Consider the following 20,174-nt stretch of genomic DNA (forward strand, 5'->3'; position numbering starts at 1 on the left):
GTTGTGCTGTGTTATTATAATATGTCCAGTATATTTCACATCTTCTTGTGTAATTATGGTACCAGCTATTCATTTGGTGTTTAACTTTGTCCTTAGAGTTTTCTGGTTTATGGTGCAGTTAGTATATTTTCTCAGGTTTAAGGATTCAACAAGAAAATTGTTTTGCTTAGGAAAATGGAGAAGAGACACTAACGATAAAAGCAGCGGGCCATTGTTTCTCTGGAGCCCATTCATATGTTTTGTACAATAGGTTCTCAAATTTTGTATTTTTGATTTGTTGAGGAATCTCAGTATTGGCAGAATACATACTGAAGACATTTTTAGCAGTTCTGAAGGATGGTGATTTCAGATTGAGCTTCATGAAATTGAATCAAAAGGGCTGTCATTTGACTTACAGGAATTGTATAGGCTGGCAGTGTTCAATGATTAATTTCTCAGATTACTTTTTCATAGAACATTTCAAATGAATCAAATTGACTTCTCATAGATATGCCCAATTGAAATGGCTATTCAGAAGCACAGCAATGATCATAGGAAAACAATTACATGTTAAGTAAAGTAAGTATTTGAAAGGACTAAATCTGTACTTGATAATAGTAATGCAACAAATCATTATAGGAACAGTCTCAACTGGGACGTACCAACTAGATTGGTAAGCTATAGCTTGTGTTTAATTTTATTCCAGTTAGATGTAAAAGCCTGCAATTTATTACCAATTAATCATGCTAATTATGACCAAGAATTCATTGTGAAATCAGTTTAACATGTGATGTGAGACAGGAATTTGCAAAATAAAAATTGAATATTGACAATTTTTGGATTTACACAAGCATAACTTTTAATATCCAACCCTTGACTGAGTGTCGTACTAAGAAAAAAACTACCTTGACTACTACTGTTTGAATAAGATATTAAAACTAAAATTTAAAGAGTATCCTACAGTGCCAGTTGTAGGATAATGACAGTAATTCTAAGAATCATATTTGCAGCTGAACAGTATTGTGAGAAAAAGAATAACCATGTGGTATTGAAGGAGTACAGGACACCTTGTTTTGGTGTAGAATGGAAAGCAGACCTGACTGCAGACATCCTCTTTAGTGTTAGGACTCCATAAATAACTCAGTAGAAGATATCAAAACATTCTCTGAAAAAGTCAGCTGCCTCTGACTTTTTAAAACATTTTTTACCTTTAATTTGGAATTTTCATTTGTTGTGAATATCCAGCATTATTTTTTGATTGATATTTTGTATTCTACTCTTGATTCCTCCAGTAGAATATATTAATCTCCTCAAATTAATGAAATTAATGTGGTTTTTGGTTTTGGGGTTTTGTTGTTGGTTGGTTGGGTTTTTTTTGTTTGTTTTTGTTTTTGGTTGTTGTTTGGTTTTTGGTTTTGTTTTTTTTAAATTTTAGGTAAGATCAGAATCTATGCTTTTGCTTGTACAGAGAAAATTTCAATTAATTCTTTTGTATATTTAAATATTTGGAAATTTATATAATATTCATTAGTAGCATTGTAAAAGACTAACCCAGAAAGAGGACAGAGTGACTCTTTGCCATCTTGCAGATTATTTCCTTATAAAATTCATCCCTTGAAGAAAATTAAGCTAGTTAGACTAGTGGTTTGAAAAGAAAAGAATTGCATTTGCAACCATATAGGTTAAAAAAAGGTAGCAGTAGCATTTATCGCAGAGATGATCTTGTCTTTTGACAGTTCTGCTGCTTAATCGCATTGTCATGATTGTCCGAAATGCTCGTACAAATAATGCAAGCATCCAGGAGTCTCTGAAATGGTTATTTTCTGAAGAAAACTACTGTGCAAGCAGAATATGATACGTGATAATTGTTAATAGCTGTAGATAGTGACTTGCAGTGGAAAATAACTATTACTAGAAACTGACATTATTATTATTATTGCAAATTGAAAATAATTAACTGTAACTATTTGATTGTCTAGGTGTCATTGTCAGCATCAGGGACTATTACAAAAACATTAAAGACTTCACAACTTACAAATCCTCAGAAACTGCAGTCAAAAACTTCTAAAAAAGACAAAGACAAAAAGAAACAAGTAAGACCCACTTTTCTGTGGAATTAAAACAAACCTCTCTTTCTAAGAGATGTTTCCCTGGGCTCATTTGGTAAATAGTTCAGATGCTTTCCTGTACCAACCCTCAGAACCTGGGAAGAATTTCTCTTGTGAATCTATGTATCATACTTTCACTCTTGATCACACAGTCTTGACAGATCATGAATTTACAAATACTTCTTCATTTGTTGCCTTTGTCAAGATACTGCTGTTTTGTAAAACCCACGGTCTAGAGATCCAAAAAACACCCCAAATCTGACAAAACTTCAAAGGATATTAAGCAATTGTGTTCATTTTTTTAGCTGAATATTTAATACCAATAGAATTGTTAATTTGATCTCCTAAATGTCCTTATTTTTATTATAGGTTGAGGTTTCTGTTGCAAAGGAGAAGCCGAAAGGGAAAGAATCAGTTGATACCTTACCAGCAAATGTGGAAGAATGGGCCCAATATGACTGTCCCAATGAAATCAGAGATACTTTTAAACAGAAAACAAATATTTACGGTATTAATTGGGATAATTTCCCAAAACCTGTAAGTATACTTCTCAAAATTATAAAGTATTTACTATTCAGGAGAAAATCACTAAATGGTTGTATTTTAGTTTTTCTCTCTGTATGTGTTCAGACAGCTATCCCAAATACTTTTGTATTGTAGTATTCATTAATACTTCAAGAGGTGTTAGCCTGTACTTTGCAGGCTGAAATGAACTTAACTTAGAGAAGACATTTACCAGCTTTCTGTGTGTCTTGCTGCTCTTTCAGCTAGAAAGTTTCTTTGTGTCTTCTTTGAAGTTTATTTTGGAACTGAAGATGTAATCATTAATTTAAAATTTATTTTCTACAAAACTATGTTTATACTGACTGAATTTAAAAAAAATTCTTTTCAGACTTGCACTTTGTATTTTATGGACCTTTTGTCTAAAGAACTGCAGAAAATTTTTTGCCCCCACTTGATTCTTCCAATCTTTCAGCTAGCTGAAGTTATTGCTAGTGAAGTTCTGGAATGTAGAAGTCTGTCTGATCTCTATCACCTCCGGTTTGTATCCTTTATTTATTTTAAATAAAAGAGAAACTGAATGGAGCGGACCATCCATTAGTATTTCACCAAGTAACAAGACTTTTTTTGACTTACTGTTTTATATTTGTAATAGTTTTTTATTTATTTTCATTTATTTTTTATGCATTTTAATAGAATTTTGACAAATAGGTTTGCGGAATTAAAGCCACTAAGTTTATTTGTTACTTAATGTGATCTCCACGTGGAAAGCATACAAGATTATGAAGCCAGGCCACTTTCAGGTGAAAAATTTTTGAAATGCCTTATTGTCATCTAACTGACAAAAGCAAAGTCACAAAAAGTTTCTATGAAAGTCTTATCTATTAAGTATTCAAAAGGCAGACTCACTACTTGCACCAAAAATATATTCTTCACCTTAAGGGCACAAAGAAGTTGCCCTAATAAGTGCATTTTTAGAGAGATTTACCCCTAAAAGTTTTGATTTAAAAATATTTAATATGCATGCAGTGGAAAATTCTTGATGTTTTAGTTAAAGCATTTTATCATGCTTTTTTGATAGGTATTAAATAATATTTGCTTAATAAGTAACAGTAATAAGCAATTTTTTGTCTTGTTTTCTGTTTGTGAAATACCACATAATGAAGCTTTAAAATGCCTAAGCTGATTCCACCGAGCAGAATAGATATTTGTGTATACAAATATACGTGCTTCTCTACCAATTGATTACTGAGTTGCTTTCTTACAAGACTAAAAGGGACTTTCTGATAGGAAATTATTTTCAGCCAAGATTTGCCAGACAAATCTTTTTTGTTGATTCCTCAAGATTTGTGTTTATTTCATGGTATTTTATTTATATCTATGACCTGATGTCTATATATGATTAGATAGATGTATAGGAATATATTATTCTTTACTCAGGACAAAAAAATAGGTTAGCACATACACACCGGGGGACAGGGGGGTGGTTGTTGCATGCTATAGTGAGACCATATAAATATTTTCATACTTTTAGTACATAATTTTTGCCATTAAGTTGGAGAGATACAGGTTTGATGGACAAGACTGGGGCTACTGGTGGATGTCCCATCCCTGGAAGTGTTCAAGGTCAGATTGGATGGAGTTTGGAGCAACCTGGTCTTGTAAAAGATGCCCTTGCCCATACCTTTAGATATCTTTAGAAGTTCCTTCCAGCCCAAACTATTGTATTATTCTGTGACCGCTGTCAATGGGTAATTTCCCCTGTTTTTATTTACAATCTTTGTTATTGCCAGTGTTAATCAAGACATGAGAAGGCAGGATTGACAAATGTGGAATATGTGCTATTTATATATAATGTGCTTATATGAAGGAACATATGAATGATCTGGATTGTTTTTTAAACATTTTTTCTTTTTATTTTTAGAATTGCCCTGATATGCTCAGATTTAAAACTGAGTCAGGCATCTGTGTATCATGAGAAAGCTGCTGGAGAAGTATACATTAGTGAATTAGAACAAGCAATGTATGTATTTTCCCTACTGAGGCGGTATTTAGTTGGGACTGTTTTCCCTACAGCTGATAAGTGTTGTTGGGGGAAAATAGTGAAAAACATGATCTCAGAACACACTTTTGGTATATTAGCTATTCCCTAAAATTCTGTGCGTGTTTGGTTAGTGTCTATCTACCAAGTAGTGTACGGTAAAGATTCCTAACACACTAATACTTCGTTATGAAATGCTTTTTAAAATATAGTTGAGTTTACTTTTTCTTTCTTGTGATTTAGGTGTAGGCAAGAGATTGCACTGAACAAAGAAAAAACTGTATGTATGAAGACAGAAGAAATAAAAATACCTTTTGAAAATGCTCAGCTTAATGGTAGTAGGAATGAGAATATCCTTACTTCAAGTGAAAAGGTTTTTATTTCTACTTCAGTTTCTATAATAAATTACTCTTCACTTTTTTAGTACACTTGCTAGTTTGTTTTTAGGTAGTACTTGAGAAATACATGAACACAAAAATAATTAAAATGCATGCTACCTGCTAGCAAGCATTAGCTGAGGCTGAGCTGGGTTTGGCTGGCATATTATTTATACTGAGAAAGAACAAGATTGGAATCTTTATTGATACAAAGTAAAACTACTTTCTTACAAATGGATTTGGGGACTAATGCAAATCGATTAAAAGACTGAGAAGCAAAAAAGATACTGTAGTCACTCTTGGTCTTGTTTTTTCTCTTCTTTCTCTCTCCATCACATTAGCGTGTACTGTTTTGCTTCCTCTTACATACTGTTTTAAGAGCATGCAAATATTTCAGTTCTGTCTTTACTCTCTTTTCTTCAGGAAGGTAATAATTGCCTTACTGATTTTTTTAATGCTTACCTCCATTTTTCTCTTTATTATGGCAGTGCTGTCTGGATTGTCATCATACAATTTTGCTCTCTTTGTATATTTTTTCCATACTTCCGCATATAACGTACCTGGGTTTTCTAATTACTAATCCCTCTCAAGTCACCCTTTTTAGCTCTTGTAAATAGTATTCCTCTTTGAGTTTTAGTTATTACCAGAAATCAACTTCTTTGTGACAGCAGCATATCTGAAGTAGTTATCTGTCATACAGTTAGTTTGAATAGTGTATACTTATGAGCTCAATGCCTTTTGAGGACAGTAAATTCCAAATCTCATAATAAACCTGTTGTTCCTGAAATATAATGTTAAATTTTGAAGTTAGAAAATACAGCTGAGCTGTGGGATATCATAGTTAATAACAACTTGTATTCTGTCTAATTTAGTTCTGAAATTTATGAAGGTGAAAATACTTTTTTAATTTCTCAGGGTTTTGAGTTAAATGCAGTAACAGGAAGAGGACTGAGTGCACTTTCTTTCCCTCACTTGTGGATTCAAAAAGCTGAAGTACTAATTCAGCTAGGCTTGTATCAACCAGCAAGACTTCTGCTTTCAGAGGCCCATGCTGCAAGTCAGGTACAGTAAAAATTAAATAGAAAAAGAAACACTAATAGAATATATAGGGAAAATGTTCATTTTGATGCAGTTATTCCTCAGAATAATAATAATCAAACTGCAAAGCCAAGCCTTCTCCCACCGCCCCAAACCAATTCCATATTAAGTTTCAACATATGTAATATGTAAATTTAAATATATGGCATTTCAGTCCAACTTTATGGGAGTTGTCTGAAGGTTATATAAATTTCTGAAGCAGTGTCAGCATCTCTGTCTGCTTTGCAGTGGCCTTGGAAGATACAGGTATATTTCAACCATGTTAGTTTAAATAGGTGGGTTCAGAAGAGAGAGAATTTCGCTCCATCTCTCAATATTTTGATCATTTGAAAGTCTGGTTATTTCATTTTGAGCTTCGTTATGGATTTACTGCTGTTTTGATAAAACTGAAATTATATTTTAAAATTCTGGCAGATCTGAAATAAGTGTCCATATGTTTCACCAAACAGATCTGCATCATCTCATTATTATGAAGGATCATACATTACTGATATTTTCCCTATACCTACCATTTTCCACATTTCCCTGTGCTTCATTATACAAGTTATTGAAATACAATTGTTGCAGTAAATCCTTTACTTTTAAAAAAATATAATTGCTATTGTCTTATTTTGTGTAATAATTTTTCTTGCGTAAATAAAAACTGCCTGTGTAAATTTAGCATAATCATTAATACTTTGAATAATAATATATGAATGATATTCATGAATAATACAGGTCCCTTTATAAAGCATTAATTACGCATTGTGTATTGAGGAAAGTTCAAAATCCATTAGGGAGGACAGTATTTTTAATAATACAATTTGTTACTACTGTCCTGTATGTCTGTATGCTAGTATACAAATATGATACAATATTTGTCCCCTATACAGCACCAGTTACATAGCTTATAACCAATGTGAGTTCACTGGATATCTAGCGTATCTGTACAGTTCACAAAAAAAATCTTTCGTCACCACATTTCTTCATCAGCCGCTGACAAACACTAGCAGATATACACATACTAAATAATAGCAGGAAAATAGCTTATTTGACTTGTGAGATAGAAGGTAGAGGAACATGAAGAAATATGAAGTAGACGTAATATAAGGAGTAACTAAGAAATTCGGCAGGTACTTGGAGGAATACCATTTTGTTTTTATTTCTGTAAGGTTAATCTAAAATATGGACAGACATAAATACGGATAGCTGTCGTGGATTTTTGGTATATAGATCACATCTCTTTCTTTCTAGGAATTGAGGGCCCTATCTGATATGTCAAGGTGCTTGTACTTACTTGCTGTGTTGGCTAACCTGGAAAGAAACCACAGACAAGCTAAAGCACTCCTTGAGAAAGCACAGCTTCTGGGAGGCAATGAACAGTTTTGGTATAACAGTACTCTTAGTCTAATAGAAGCAATTCTAGAGGAAGAGGGAGAAGGAAAACAGGGCACGGTAAGGAAATATTTTGAGTTTGGAGGTTGTGGTTTGGGGTTTTTTTTCAGCAGTGGTCTCTCTCAGTGTAGTATTATAGCCTTTGCATTTCAAGAAATGCAAAATTAGGTGTTAAATGTAGTTAGTGTTTTTTTCTCTAGCATTCCACAGACATAAATTACAGATTCCAAACAGGTACAGGCCACTAGGAATGAGATTCTACCCACAGAAGTTTAGGATGTTTTTATAAGCTGTATATTCTTTTCTTGGAATAAAACCAGTTATAATCTAGTATGTATGACTAAATCCCAGAGAGCTGATTCTCTTGATTAGAATTCTTTTGTATTCAGACAGTTCTGTTAACACTGGTGTACTTATTTTCCATATTCAATGAAAATCACGCCTTTCAATATTATTTTCTCTTACCTTCTTCCTTCTCAAGTATTTAAAATAGTTTTATAAATATTATTTCTAGATTCTGGAAAATACTACTTTAACACTTTTTTTTTTTTTTTACTAAAACCCTGTAGCATCAAATATGCATTTACTGTTAAACCCTTTCATGAGTTTCAGCATAAATATAGTCTTATGTCTGTGATGATGTAATCTGTCTTGATAAACTATGCAAGTCTGTGTTGTGTAGAGGCATTATTTTGATTTTGACTGAACTCATATTTACTGTCTTGGTACGTACCTCCAAGATGAATCTGGCTCCATCTTCTCTCCTTGTATGTATGTGCACCATTCATGTAATCATCAAAGTATCTAAGTATCTGAGTATCTAAGTATGATGATAACTTTCAAACTTTCTAACTTACAGTTACCAAGAGCCAGCCATCCTGGGGATAGTTAACATGTTCTGTACAAAATTTAAGCTTTCTAAATGAATGATTATTATAATCCAGAGACATTTAAAATAGAATTACAAAAATTCTGGTGTTACCTGCAGGCTTGTGAGATACTGGAACGTACTGTAAATGTGCTTCAATCTACTTTACTGAAGAGACCTAGCAGGCAATCGGAATTGGGTATTATGATTGCATCCCTTGAAGCCAGGTAACTGTCTTTTCTCTAAAATATGCCCAGCTTCTAATATGCAGCTACATCGCAAATATATGTAATTTTTACAATGCTGTCTTATTTTAGTATGGCAAATTCAGTGGATTCTCAAATATTTTTGTTCTAAGTCATTTATGTGGTGGTTTGGTTTTTTAAAATTTAAATTTCTTTCCAAATTTTTGTATTTCCTGCCCTAATTCTTGTATGTAGCCCTACTACCTGTTACATTGGTAAATTAGATACCACAGTGTCTTGTGCATAGTTTGCAGTGTAGGCTACCTAGAGGTGCAACATATATTTGTCTATGCAGAGGTATCTGTTTGAACACTCCCACAACACTACTGCAGTCTACAGTATTGACTTACTTCTGTTCTCACCGTGAACCAAGAAGCCTGTTTATGGTGAAACTAAACAGTGATTTAGGTTCCACTGAAATCCAAGCACAGAGACCTTAAAATGCGTTGGTAAAGGGAGAGAAGTATACAACATTTACACACCTGTCTCTTTCCATAAATGGGAAGTTTTTCAATTAGAAAAGGAAGACTAATATCAGTCTTCTCAGTTCATCTGTATTTAGAAGATACAATATTTGTATTATTAATACTATAATTTGTAAACACACATTTATGAGGCTTTTTGTAGATTTCTTAGAATTTAAAGGAAAGCAGAGTGAAATGTGTCTGTTCTCAAAAATAGCCTGTGCTTTCTGACTGCTTTCTTGTATTTAATTTTTATTTCTAGAAAAACACTTATTCAGATACATTTTGCCCAGGATCATATGACAGTTAATGCCAAGTCTGCTCAGTTGCCACAGGTGCTACAGGAATCCTACAATAAATTAGCTCAAGTTGAGAAGGACTTTTTTCATCATGGGCATAAAAACTACAGCGCTGAAATACTGCTGGAATGTGCAAATATTCGTAGGTAAGACTATACCTCTATACCTCTATTGAAAAATTTTATTTAGGTTGAACTAGTCCATGAAGTGTATTGTTTACTTTTTGTAGTCTAATTAAGATGGGAAAGAGCAGATAACATTGTTAGGTTTTATATATTGGTGTTACATGTCTGTTTGCATTCTTCATGTGTTCTGTATTCAGAAAAGTACTGTAGAATCAAAAATTGTTTTCACTGAAGGCGGAGTTCTCTTTTGTTCTCTTTTGAGGTCAAAACAAAGTGTCAGGGTCTCTTAAGTCAGTTTTTTGACTTCCCATTTGTAGACACATTTTAGCAGCCACACCATAGAGAAATATTTCTCTAGAAACTGCTGCAATAGTAAAAGTGCAAAACAGGGTATGCTTGGAAACCCAGCTGTTCACAGGATACCCCCTTAAAACAACTGAGGTAATGTTTTGTACCGGGTATACTGCCATTGTATTTCTGGAAAATACATACTCTAGAATATTATCTGCCTTGCTTCTCTTTGAGTCTTGGCATCTTCTTGCATTGCAGCAGTACAGTTCTAAGAAGAAGACCTTGGAAAAATAACTAGTAAACATTCACTTCTCCTATTTGTACATTTCAAAACCACATACACAAAATTAATCTTTTTATCTATAATTAATCTTTATTAATTAATAGATTCATTATTTAATTATATATGTTCAACAGTGCTGATACCATAAAAATAAGCACTTTCTTATGTTAGTTCTTTTGAGTTAATGGTGTTGGATTTTTCTTTCAGGATGATTGCCAAGCAGGAAAAGAACAAAAAAGACAAACATAGTCATTATCTACATGCTTATAACTTAGCTCAGAGAGCAGTATCCAAAACAGAGGAAGTATTTCATAGTGTTTGTAGTCTATTTGCAATTAATGAGGTATGGACATTTTTTTTCCTTAATTGTGGAAAAGAAACCTAGTCTAGTTGTAATATTCACTCATTCTTGGATAATCTCATTTGGGGCTTCCAGAAATTATCTTCTTGTAATGATAAGCATGCTTTGTATATAGAAGGAAATATTGGATGCCAAAAGAATTTACGGTTGAAAGAGGGACGAAGAGAGGATTTGTTTGGTGTTTGTCAAGCTTATTTAGTTCTGACACTTATCTAACAGCTACAAAAGAAAAAAGTATAAACTTGGAGATATTTTTGATTCTCTAAATACCTTGAAAGTATAAAATTCTTCAAAATGTGTTTCTTCTCAGGGGAAACAAGAAGTCTTCACAAAACATTATTATAAATAATGTCTATCTTCAAAATAGTGTACTTTGGGTAATGAAAGCCTGCAGCCTACTTTGCTAATGTGTATGTATCATTCTTAGATACTACATATTTGTGAAGGTACACAAAACGTGAAATCAAAAACCCAGCTGCTCTTGTTCTATGGAGCTACTTTGATTGCCTTGTAATATATTTGGCATTGAATTTTTTCTTTTAAATTACTTTGATTTCTTCATTGCAATATTTCTGCTCTATCGAGGTGATAAGGCTAAAATGTTTGCTTCTTTTGTTAAAAGACATACAACGTTCTAACTTCTTTTCAGGTAAATTTGCAAAAATACTTGAAAATAGAATTCTTCTTTCTTTTGTATTTCAGAACAAAAATATTAGTATCCCATTAATGAGACAACTAGCTCTTAGAAAAATAAATCTTGTAGAAATTCTTTTGGATATTTTTCATCTTGTCACTACTGAGAAAAAGCTTAAAAATGTGGGAGAAGCATCATTTCATGAATTTGTGGAGGAATTCATCATTGAAGATGATGCAACAGAACAGGTAATAAAAAATATTTAGTCCTATGATTTGCATAAAAGGTATAACAAAGTTTTCCATGACACAACTTCTTCCACTGCTGAGGAAATGGGTTTCCAGACCAGTCATGTAGTTTTGTAGCAACTGAGGTTGAAGTGTGTGGTTTTAGTCTCGGGAATGATTTACTGGGCGCCCTCCCCTTATCCCATGTTTTCCTTGGCACTGGTTGAACTTTGCTTAGAGATATTACATTGGACTTTTTTTCCTAAATCAGTTGTTAATGAAATTGTATATCTATTAAAGACAGCTCATTTGTAGTTGAAAGTATAATCACATTTAACATATGTATTTATGTATTTTGTGTGTGAATATAAGTTACATTTTTAAAAAATACGTATTTCTGTCTTTGTGGGGGTATATGAACAAATAACATAAATATGTATTTTACCAGGATTGGAAGTATATGAAACGCACCATGGCTCACATTACACTGGCTCAGTTAGCAAACATACGGAATCTTTGTAAAAGCTGTCCCAACATCAAATCCAAATGCCTGTATCTAACTGGAAAAACTCTTCATTTACTTGCCATTAATGTAGATCCTGTATATTCAGAGATTTACTGGAAGCCAAATGTTATGGTATGCATTCTTTTCTGCAGTTAAACTTATTTTTCTGTGTAAAGTTTATCTGCTCTAATATTTTTTCTATATACATTTGTATAAAAGCTGCTCTTTGTGTAGAACTAGGTTTTATATACTGCATGCAAGCCATAATAAAAATGGATAGCAAAATGAGTAATTTCAAAAACATGCTTCTGCCTACATGCTATCCTCATGTAGATAATTTTTGATTTGTTTGTGAGATATGCTAATCACAATATTTTCAAAAGAGAGATAGAAAAATTCCTTGAATGCCTTAAAGGGCGAGTGAGGTATGGTCTCTGAATCCATGCGATCGAGAAGTACTGACTTGTAGGTTAAAAGCTTGGATTTGTAAGTTCCTTTTGTGTTGTAGTAAAAAAAGGAGAGTTGGTGGAGGCATTATGAATTCAGTGATGAATTAAAGTGTTCAGAAGAAATTAGTGGAGGACAAATATGAGAAAGTCAAAACTCTTAGAGGTTGTATGGGGCATCTTTTTAGTTTATGTTGGTCATACTGCCTTCATAACATACTAAGAAATTTTGATGGTGGATAGTATTACTAAATCTCTCACCATGAAGGAATTAAGGCAGTGATTTCTTTCAAGATGAATTCCGTTTTCACATAAACTTTCACAAAAGAAATTAAGCCTGTCTTACTTAATGGAATGATTAATTGTTCTTTTTTTTTATACTATGATGGGTAGGAAGACGCTAAATCAGACATCAGAAAATCTTCGCTGACTTCAGCAGAATGCAGTGAACAGGACATGACAGAGAGCGGTTTATCAACTAATAAATGTCATAATGATAAGTATAGGAGGAAAATACAGGAATTAATGGTATATTACTTTATGAGCTTGCATTAGACTTTGAATGCTTTCTTTTTATGGAATAATAGTCAATTTACCTTATCAGTTCTGTTTAAACTGATAATGGAAATGTTTGTAACACAAACTTGATCTTACATGGAGCATGTAGCAACCAGGATTAGATGACCAGGCAGTTTCTTTCTGCCTCAGAGATAGGCCTTTTTAAGGGAGCATAACTTTTTGCAGACTGGGAACAAAGAAAGAAATTACTTCTATCACAAAACATTTGTGAAATTCGGTGATCTGATCTCTGTTAATTACTGTAGTTGAAAGCACACTAGGAATTGGGAATGTACAGTTTGTGTTGCTAGTAAAATCAATAAATACCTGAAGTACGAGATTTGTGAGTTAATTTGGAATAAATATAGTTAACTGTCCACAGAAACAATTGTATTGATCCTTGGTTCTGAACTGCTCAAATTGCCTGGAATTTAAAGTCTGTTCTGCTAAGAACATTTTATATTAGAAGAAATTTCTGTGTTATACCAAATATATTTTAATGTTGTATAACAGATGTTGGTGTCTGCTAGAAAATTAATCAGTATTTGCATATTTTGATCATACATGAAGTGCCTTAAAAATAAAATGCATTAAAATTACTCATTAAAAAGCAATATTTATCTTCTCTAACATGCTGTAATTGGTGTATGTATAACAAATACTTAATATTAGCCAATTTTTATGTAAAGCTTTTTATTTTTATCATCTAGACAGGACACAGGATGGCTCAGATGTATCTTTCTCAATCCAGTGAGGCTTTGCTACAGTCTATGGCTATTGCATTTAGTCATAATGTTACCGATGTACTGGCTCTTGCTAGTTTGGAAATGGCAGAATGCTTTCAACAATTTGATCCAATTTCAACTAGCCAGTTTTTGGCACTTCATCAGGTAAGGCAATTAATGTTTGTGCTGCTTTTCAGTGTGAGGATGTTTGAAGTTGCATAAACTAAACTGTATTTGCATAGCCTGAAAATTGGTCATACTGAAAATGTGTAGGGTTCCATGTAAGAACTAGTGTGTAATACAGGTCATCAAATATATGATATATTTGCAAAGTTCAGAACATTTCATCAGTGGTTTTTTAACAATTCTATTATCTGTTGTGTTTGATCTGACATTTTCTTTGATGATTGCATACATGAAAAAATTTTAGTAGGAATAAATGACTGTATTATAATTAGCAAAGATAAGACATTGCCACAAAATACAGTTTCATTCCTCCCTAATCAATAATTTAAAAATGCTTCTCTGAATTTGTTCATTGCTTTGAGGTGGATAATTCAGTTTACATTCAGTTTGTTAGATTGCTACCTGCACAGCATGGTCCTATAGATGGCTTGAAAGTATGTATGCATGTGAATATGTGCCTCCATCAAAGAGAAGGTGCAGAATGGCTGCAGGGCTTATATTCCCTGCATCAGAAGCAAATCACCCATAGTTCCTACACCAGCATCTGTATTGCAGAAATACAAAAAAGCACCTTATATTACTTTCCTTCCTGCCATATCAATGCAACTGAAGGAAGTTATGACAAGCAGAAAGCACCTGACTCTCTGTCAACACTTAAATTTGCAAATACCTGCACTCATGGGTGGAATGGACTAGCTGGGTCTTCTGGTATATTAGAATCAGCTAATACTGGGTCTGGTGGTTTAACTGTTTATCACTCCTGTACTCCTGCAGCACACTGTATTATTTATGCTGTGCTGTCATACTTGTTAGTGAACAGTCTAATGTGATGTATATCAAGGCACCAAAACCATGAGTTGTCATGTCTTTTACTGGGCAAAAAATTCTGCTGATTCAGTTATTACTGCCCAGAAATGTTTGTATTAAGCCTCCCTTTGGAATTTTTGGTAAGATGAACCTGAATTGCCTTTTTTTTTTTTTTTTTAATGTGACATCTGCATTAAAAGATAAATGGTTTAGCTCTTAGCTAGCATTGATTCAAAGGACAGGATTAGTATGTTTGCTGAAAGAAGTTTATGTAGTTTTACCCATTATTTTGCTCTTTGTAGAAGACTGTTGTGTGATGTGATGGCTGTCCATTAAAGCACAGAAACAGAAAAGACTCAGCTTACTTGAAAGGCTAAGCTAAGAGCACAGTATTTACCATTCCATGTAGACCTTAGATGACTAAATGCAGGAACCTTGATGATAAATGTAGAAAAAAAAAATCAATTCCAGCTATTTTTATTTAAGAAATTTTAGTTATTGTCAGACTGTTTACATGAACCTGTAAGAACAAACAGCAGTCTTCTGCTAGTTCATTTCACCTTTCAAGCAAGAGAACTTTTCTTCAACATAGATATATGTTATAACAAACATAGTGTATATATTTATTTGTTTTATTTTTGTGAAGGAAAATAAATAGATGTAAAACTTTTACAGAGTTGTTCAGTGTCTGTGATGATGAAGAGTATCCTTCTAACTGCTACATCCAACACCAGCAGCTCTCAGCTGGCAGCATTGCTGCATCTTCAGAATCATTTGAAACAAAACAGAAACGCAAGTGATCTTCTAAGTTGTGTGGAACAGCAACTGACTGCTACTTCAGTGGTAACTTTCCAAGCTACTTATTAGGGGTTTATATGTATGTTATATAAACGTACACAGAGAGATATTTGTGTGTATACAAGACGTGGGTTGGCAGTGCTGAGAGAACAGTTGCACTTGATGGTCTCTGAAGGCTTTTCCAACCTGAACAATTCTGAGATTCTAAGAGCCACCCCTGCACCTTTCCCTGTTATCAAAATCTTGCCACATAAACCAAATACAATTTTATATAGTACTTGTTGGTGAAGTGTCTCTGGCAAATTCTTTTTGAAATATAAATTTTACTATGAATTATTCTACTCACTTCCTTTGCTAATACTCTGCTAGTATTTGATAGCATTTTAACTTCAGAAATAGTGTAGCGGCCATAAAAGTCATGTTGTTATGAAGAGTAGACTAAGCTACAGTATTTGTAATTTGTTTTAAATAATATTTATACGTACTTCTGCACTGCACAAAAGTTACATGATCATAGAATGATTGAGGTTAGAAAAAATCTCTGAAGGTCGTCTTGTAAAAACCCCCTGCTCAAGCAGGGCCACCTAGAGCTTGTTGTACATGATCATGTCTAGATGGTTTCCGAATCATCTCCAAGAATGGAGGCTCCACAGCCTCCTTGGACAACTTGTGTCAGTGCTTGCTTCCCTCACAGGGAAGCAGTATTTCCTGTTGTTTGGACCGAGCCTACTGTCCTGGGCACATCTGCTGAGTGTTGGGGCCTTTTTAGTATGTTCTTTCCTAGAATTACTATCAGTTTTCTAATGAAAGAACTGAGAACAGGGTTTATAAAGTCTATGAAAATAATACTACTTTTGAATTACTGTACAGGCATGGAGAAACCTCTGTATTCCTGTTGAACATTTTAATATAGTGGATGAATTGCCATCCAGTTTCTACATAGTTATTCTCCAGCATTCAGAAGACAGGTATAAAATTTCATCATTTTGATTTAGCAAGTTTTGTTACAAATGTAATCTTTTTTTTACCTGGTTGATTATTGCCTTTCACTTCTAATTTTGATGGACTTGAATTTTAGGATAACGAACTGATTAATATAGAAATAAAGCTGCCTGCAGCTCAGTTGTATGGTTTCTGTTCTTTCGATTTCCCTAATTACCTCTTAAATCTCCAGAGGTCACTTGAAAGGTTTCAGGCCATTCTTGATATCTGTTCTAAGTTCTGTTAAGAGTTTCCTGCTTTTATTGCTTATGCTCTTGGAAATGTTAGGAGGGGCCATATTTAGCTTTATAAAGCCACTGATTATCTGATTATTGCAGACTAATTATCTGCAATAAATTAGCTCATAAATTGAGCTATCGCAACTGACTATGAATGCATTCACCAATTTAAAAAGTTTTTAAACACTTGTCATGGAACAAATAGAAATCTACCTTATTGGTTATACAGTAATAAAAGAATTTACTTTACAACTCTCAGTTTGTTCCAGCTAGAATTTGCAGGGTTTTGTACCCAAGGTGGGGGTAGTTACTGCATCACGAGAGTATTTGTGAGCACATTAAATTAGAGGGTAATAATTACTCATCTAATAAGTTTGAGTCATATAAACAAGGCTAGACAGTCAGATAAACTATTCAGCACTGTTCTGCTTTCTACAGATCACATTTGTACAGTTCATTGATTGAGATACCCAAAGTAAGTACTGCACAGAAAAAAGGAAAACTTACTCAGCGGATGGGTAAGTACCATTACATTTAAGAGATAAAAATCATTGCACAGATGTTATGAGAAGGCTCATATCTTTCACTGTTGCAGTTAGTAAAATTTTAAAATACTTTTTCAAATAATTTTAACTCTTCTTAATTACCAAGGAACAAAAATTCATAAATATATCTCATTATCAGATGTAATGTATCTAGTCACAATTTGTATCATTTTTGTTTACATTTGAAGGCTGAAGTTGTTACAGATAAATAATAGTAGAGTTTTTTTCATTGTACATTTCTGTATATATTTTGCATTTATATATATATATATTTTATTTTAAAAGAATATCATGGCTAGAAACTGATGGTGTTTGTACAATCATTTCTTCAAGTACAAGTATTTCTCAAAAAGACTCTTAAGAGGGTGTTATCCTCCTTAGTGCAGGCAAAAGTTTCTCGATTTCATGTGAATCCTGATGCATTTCATATTTTGTTGGACAAAATGCGTCTTTACAAGCAGCAAAAGATGAAGAGTCATCTTAAACAAACTGTTATTCAGAACTTGCAAGAGTGTGTCTCCGAAACAGATGTGGTAAAATATTTTGTTACCTTATATTTAAAACTGGGTGAAAAATGTGCTAGAAATATGATAGACATTCTTTATGCAGAATTTTTCAGTTCATTCCAAGTGCAGCATCCCTAGTCTTCACAGTTACTAAATGCTTTGTACTCTACTTCAAAAATTTAATCTTACTGTGCTATTGTTTCTGTATTTGTCATTCAGGAGTTTTGAAATGTTCAGTAGTTTATCAGAATTGAAGTGGTGCAGTTGAGAGCAGTTTACTTGAAAATGTGCCATATTTCTGAGATTTGCATTTGCAAATGTACACTGCCTTTCATATCACATGAAAGTCCCTGCTGTTCAAAGGAAAAAGCAGGATCATAGATTGTAACCCTTTAATTAAAATAAAACTATCTTAACCAGAGATTTATTACTGATTTCCAGCACAGAAGACCCTTCTGCTTGGACATACAGTATCTTCTGCACTGTAGCTCTTTATTTGGGCGCAGTTGATCCAAGTCTGTTAGTCACAAAATTTTGCTTCAAGGACACATTTTGTTGGAGTCTAAGTTTGTAAAACACTCTCAAATTCTAGACAATAAAAGTTTTCTGTAACTGTAACGGCAGGAAGGCTCAGTTCTATGAGAACATCGTCAGAGTCAGTGAGCACAAGTTATGTAACATAAAGGTACTGGAAAAACCTGCAGCTTTCACACTGTTAATCTCCAAGGTGACAGAAAGTTTTCTACACATGAAATGTACAAGTCTACATTCTAGCATTTTACTTTTAATTTTGGTTTCATTAGGTAAAACTTAGGTTTTTCAATTCCAAAGAAAATTCACTGTTAAATATAGCATTAAAAAAAGCTGGTATAGGCCTATTTCCCTTATTAACATAAAGGTAAAAAATATAGATAATATTGAACTTTCTGTACAGGCTTTCATTGTTTTACTCACACTAATTTGACTGTTTTGGTCTAAAACAATTTTAAGGGGTGGACACTAAAATGAGTTAGATTTAACCAATCCCTTTCCACCGGTAAGGAGAAACAAGTGTGAGTAGATATAAATGAAAAAATAACAGTTTACTAAAAAAATGAAATAGGAATAGGCAAAAATAACAGTAATAGTCATTAGTTACAAAGTTGCTGAAATCTCATGGACTCCCTGGGAACAAAGAGAAACTCACAATGGCAGAGAAACCCCTTCCCCAATATGGTGCCCTCCACGGGCAGCTGCATGTAGGGAGACAAAGGGAAAATGGCATCAACCCCCCCCAGTCTCTCCACCAGTGGCACCTATGTCAGCAAAGGCAGCTGGCACACTCTGGTGACTGGTATTTGGTCAAGGGCTAGAACTTGGGACTTCACCTTCCTCTCAAGAGAAGATGGCAAGGCAGCTGGCTGGGGCAACTTGGTGCATTCTCACCTCAGCCAGGCACTGCTGACAGGCTGGGGTGGCCAAATGAAGCAGGGCCAGTCTGCTCCTCTTGCTGTGATGCTGGCTGCAGCCAGGCAGTCATGGAATTTGTCCTGAGGATGTTCATAACTGTGAAATGTAGCCTCTTGGGGGGAAAAAAACCCCCACTCATAGCAACCCCCCAAAAAAAACCGCAAAGAAAACCCAAAAGGGGAGCCTCCACCTGCACTGCCTCAGCTCTATGGCAAAAGCCAAGAGGCAGAAGAGAGCCAAGAGGGAAGAGAGGTCTGCTTGGGCGACTCTAACAAGGGACTGGCACTCCCCTGCCCCTTCTGTTCCAGGGGCAGGGCCTAAAAGAGACAGTAACAATTTTGGGCACAGGTAGATATGGAATACAGTAACAGTTTGGGTTACCCAGGACATTGAAAAATCTGGTTCTTGAATTGTAATTCTATTTTATTCATCATGTTAGCATCTGTTAAACTACCGAGTATTGCAGATGGTTGAAGTGTTGATCACTTTCTCTTGCCCATGGCCAGCCTTTATTGTATTGGCAAGTTTGTAAAGATTGCTGTAGTTGTATAAGTAAAGAAAAGGTGCTAAAATAGTGTCAGATTGAACAGATGAAAAAAACAAGTGACTTAGGTTTTTAAAAAGCATATGCATTACAGCTCCCAGAACTTATGCATGCAGCCTGTACTGAGCCACACAAGCCTTGGATGAGTTCATTCATTAATACCAACACTCTTCATCATTTGGTTGAGCTCGTTTGTCCAATTAGTGGTTTTGTGTAAATCTCTGTTGGATTTTACAAGCTTCAGTTTTCAGTGTCGTTCTCTCCTACATGATTCTGTTTTCCCCTTATCTAGTTTCTTCATTCTGATTCCTTTTTTTTCCTAAACTGACTCCACTGATCTCTCCATATGCTTTCATTTGCTTCTTCTATGTTCATCATGCAGTTTTTGTTCACTTCTCAAAGTTGGCCTTACACAATTGCTTCTCAGTACTTGGAGAAACACATTATAATTTCTTTCTGCTGTACTTTCCTGCCATTCCCCACTGAAACTGCTGAAGTATATCAGCTGTTTAAATAATAAGTATTGACACCTTCTAGTGATTCTTTTGTTAGAGTATTTTGCAAAGTGCTGGTACCAAATTTTGAAATAAAGTAGTTTTGAAACAGACTT

At 34.0% G+C, this 20,174-nt stretch overlaps 1 protein-coding gene across 1 annotated transcript in view; it reads left to right on the forward strand.

The window, feature by feature from the left end:
- CFAP46 (cilia and flagella associated protein 46) overlaps window positions 1-20,174 on the forward strand; it is a 72,555-nt gene that overhangs the window by 39,239 nt on the left and 13,142 nt on the right. The window contains exons 30-47 of the mRNA XM_048312043.1: window positions 1,959-2,072; window positions 2,457-2,624; window positions 2,980-3,128; window positions 4,513-4,611; window positions 4,873-5,002; window positions 5,922-6,068; window positions 7,338-7,538; window positions 8,467-8,573; window positions 9,318-9,500; window positions 10,261-10,396; window positions 11,117-11,296; window positions 11,724-11,912; window positions 12,620-12,754; window positions 13,495-13,674; window positions 15,178-15,345; window positions 16,171-16,268; window positions 16,959-17,038; window positions 17,447-17,598. Coding sequence (XP_048168000.1) covers window positions 1,959-2,072; window positions 2,457-2,624; window positions 2,980-3,128; window positions 4,513-4,611; window positions 4,873-5,002; window positions 5,922-6,068; window positions 7,338-7,538; window positions 8,467-8,573; window positions 9,318-9,500; window positions 10,261-10,396; window positions 11,117-11,296; window positions 11,724-11,912; window positions 12,620-12,754; window positions 13,495-13,674; window positions 15,178-15,345; window positions 16,171-16,268; window positions 16,959-17,038; window positions 17,447-17,598 — 2,616 coding nt within the window. The remainder of the gene's footprint in view (window positions 1-1,958; window positions 2,073-2,456; window positions 2,625-2,979; window positions 3,129-4,512; window positions 4,612-4,872; window positions 5,003-5,921; window positions 6,069-7,337; window positions 7,539-8,466; window positions 8,574-9,317; window positions 9,501-10,260; window positions 10,397-11,116; window positions 11,297-11,723; window positions 11,913-12,619; window positions 12,755-13,494; window positions 13,675-15,177; window positions 15,346-16,170; window positions 16,269-16,958; window positions 17,039-17,446; window positions 17,599-20,174) is intronic.

Source organism: Corvus hawaiiensis, chromosome 8 (assembly GCF_020740725.1).
Source record: "Corvus hawaiiensis isolate bCorHaw1 chromosome 8, bCorHaw1.pri.cur, whole genome shotgun sequence".
Classification (NCBI taxonomy): domain Eukaryota; kingdom Metazoa; phylum Chordata; class Aves; order Passeriformes; family Corvidae; genus Corvus; species Corvus hawaiiensis.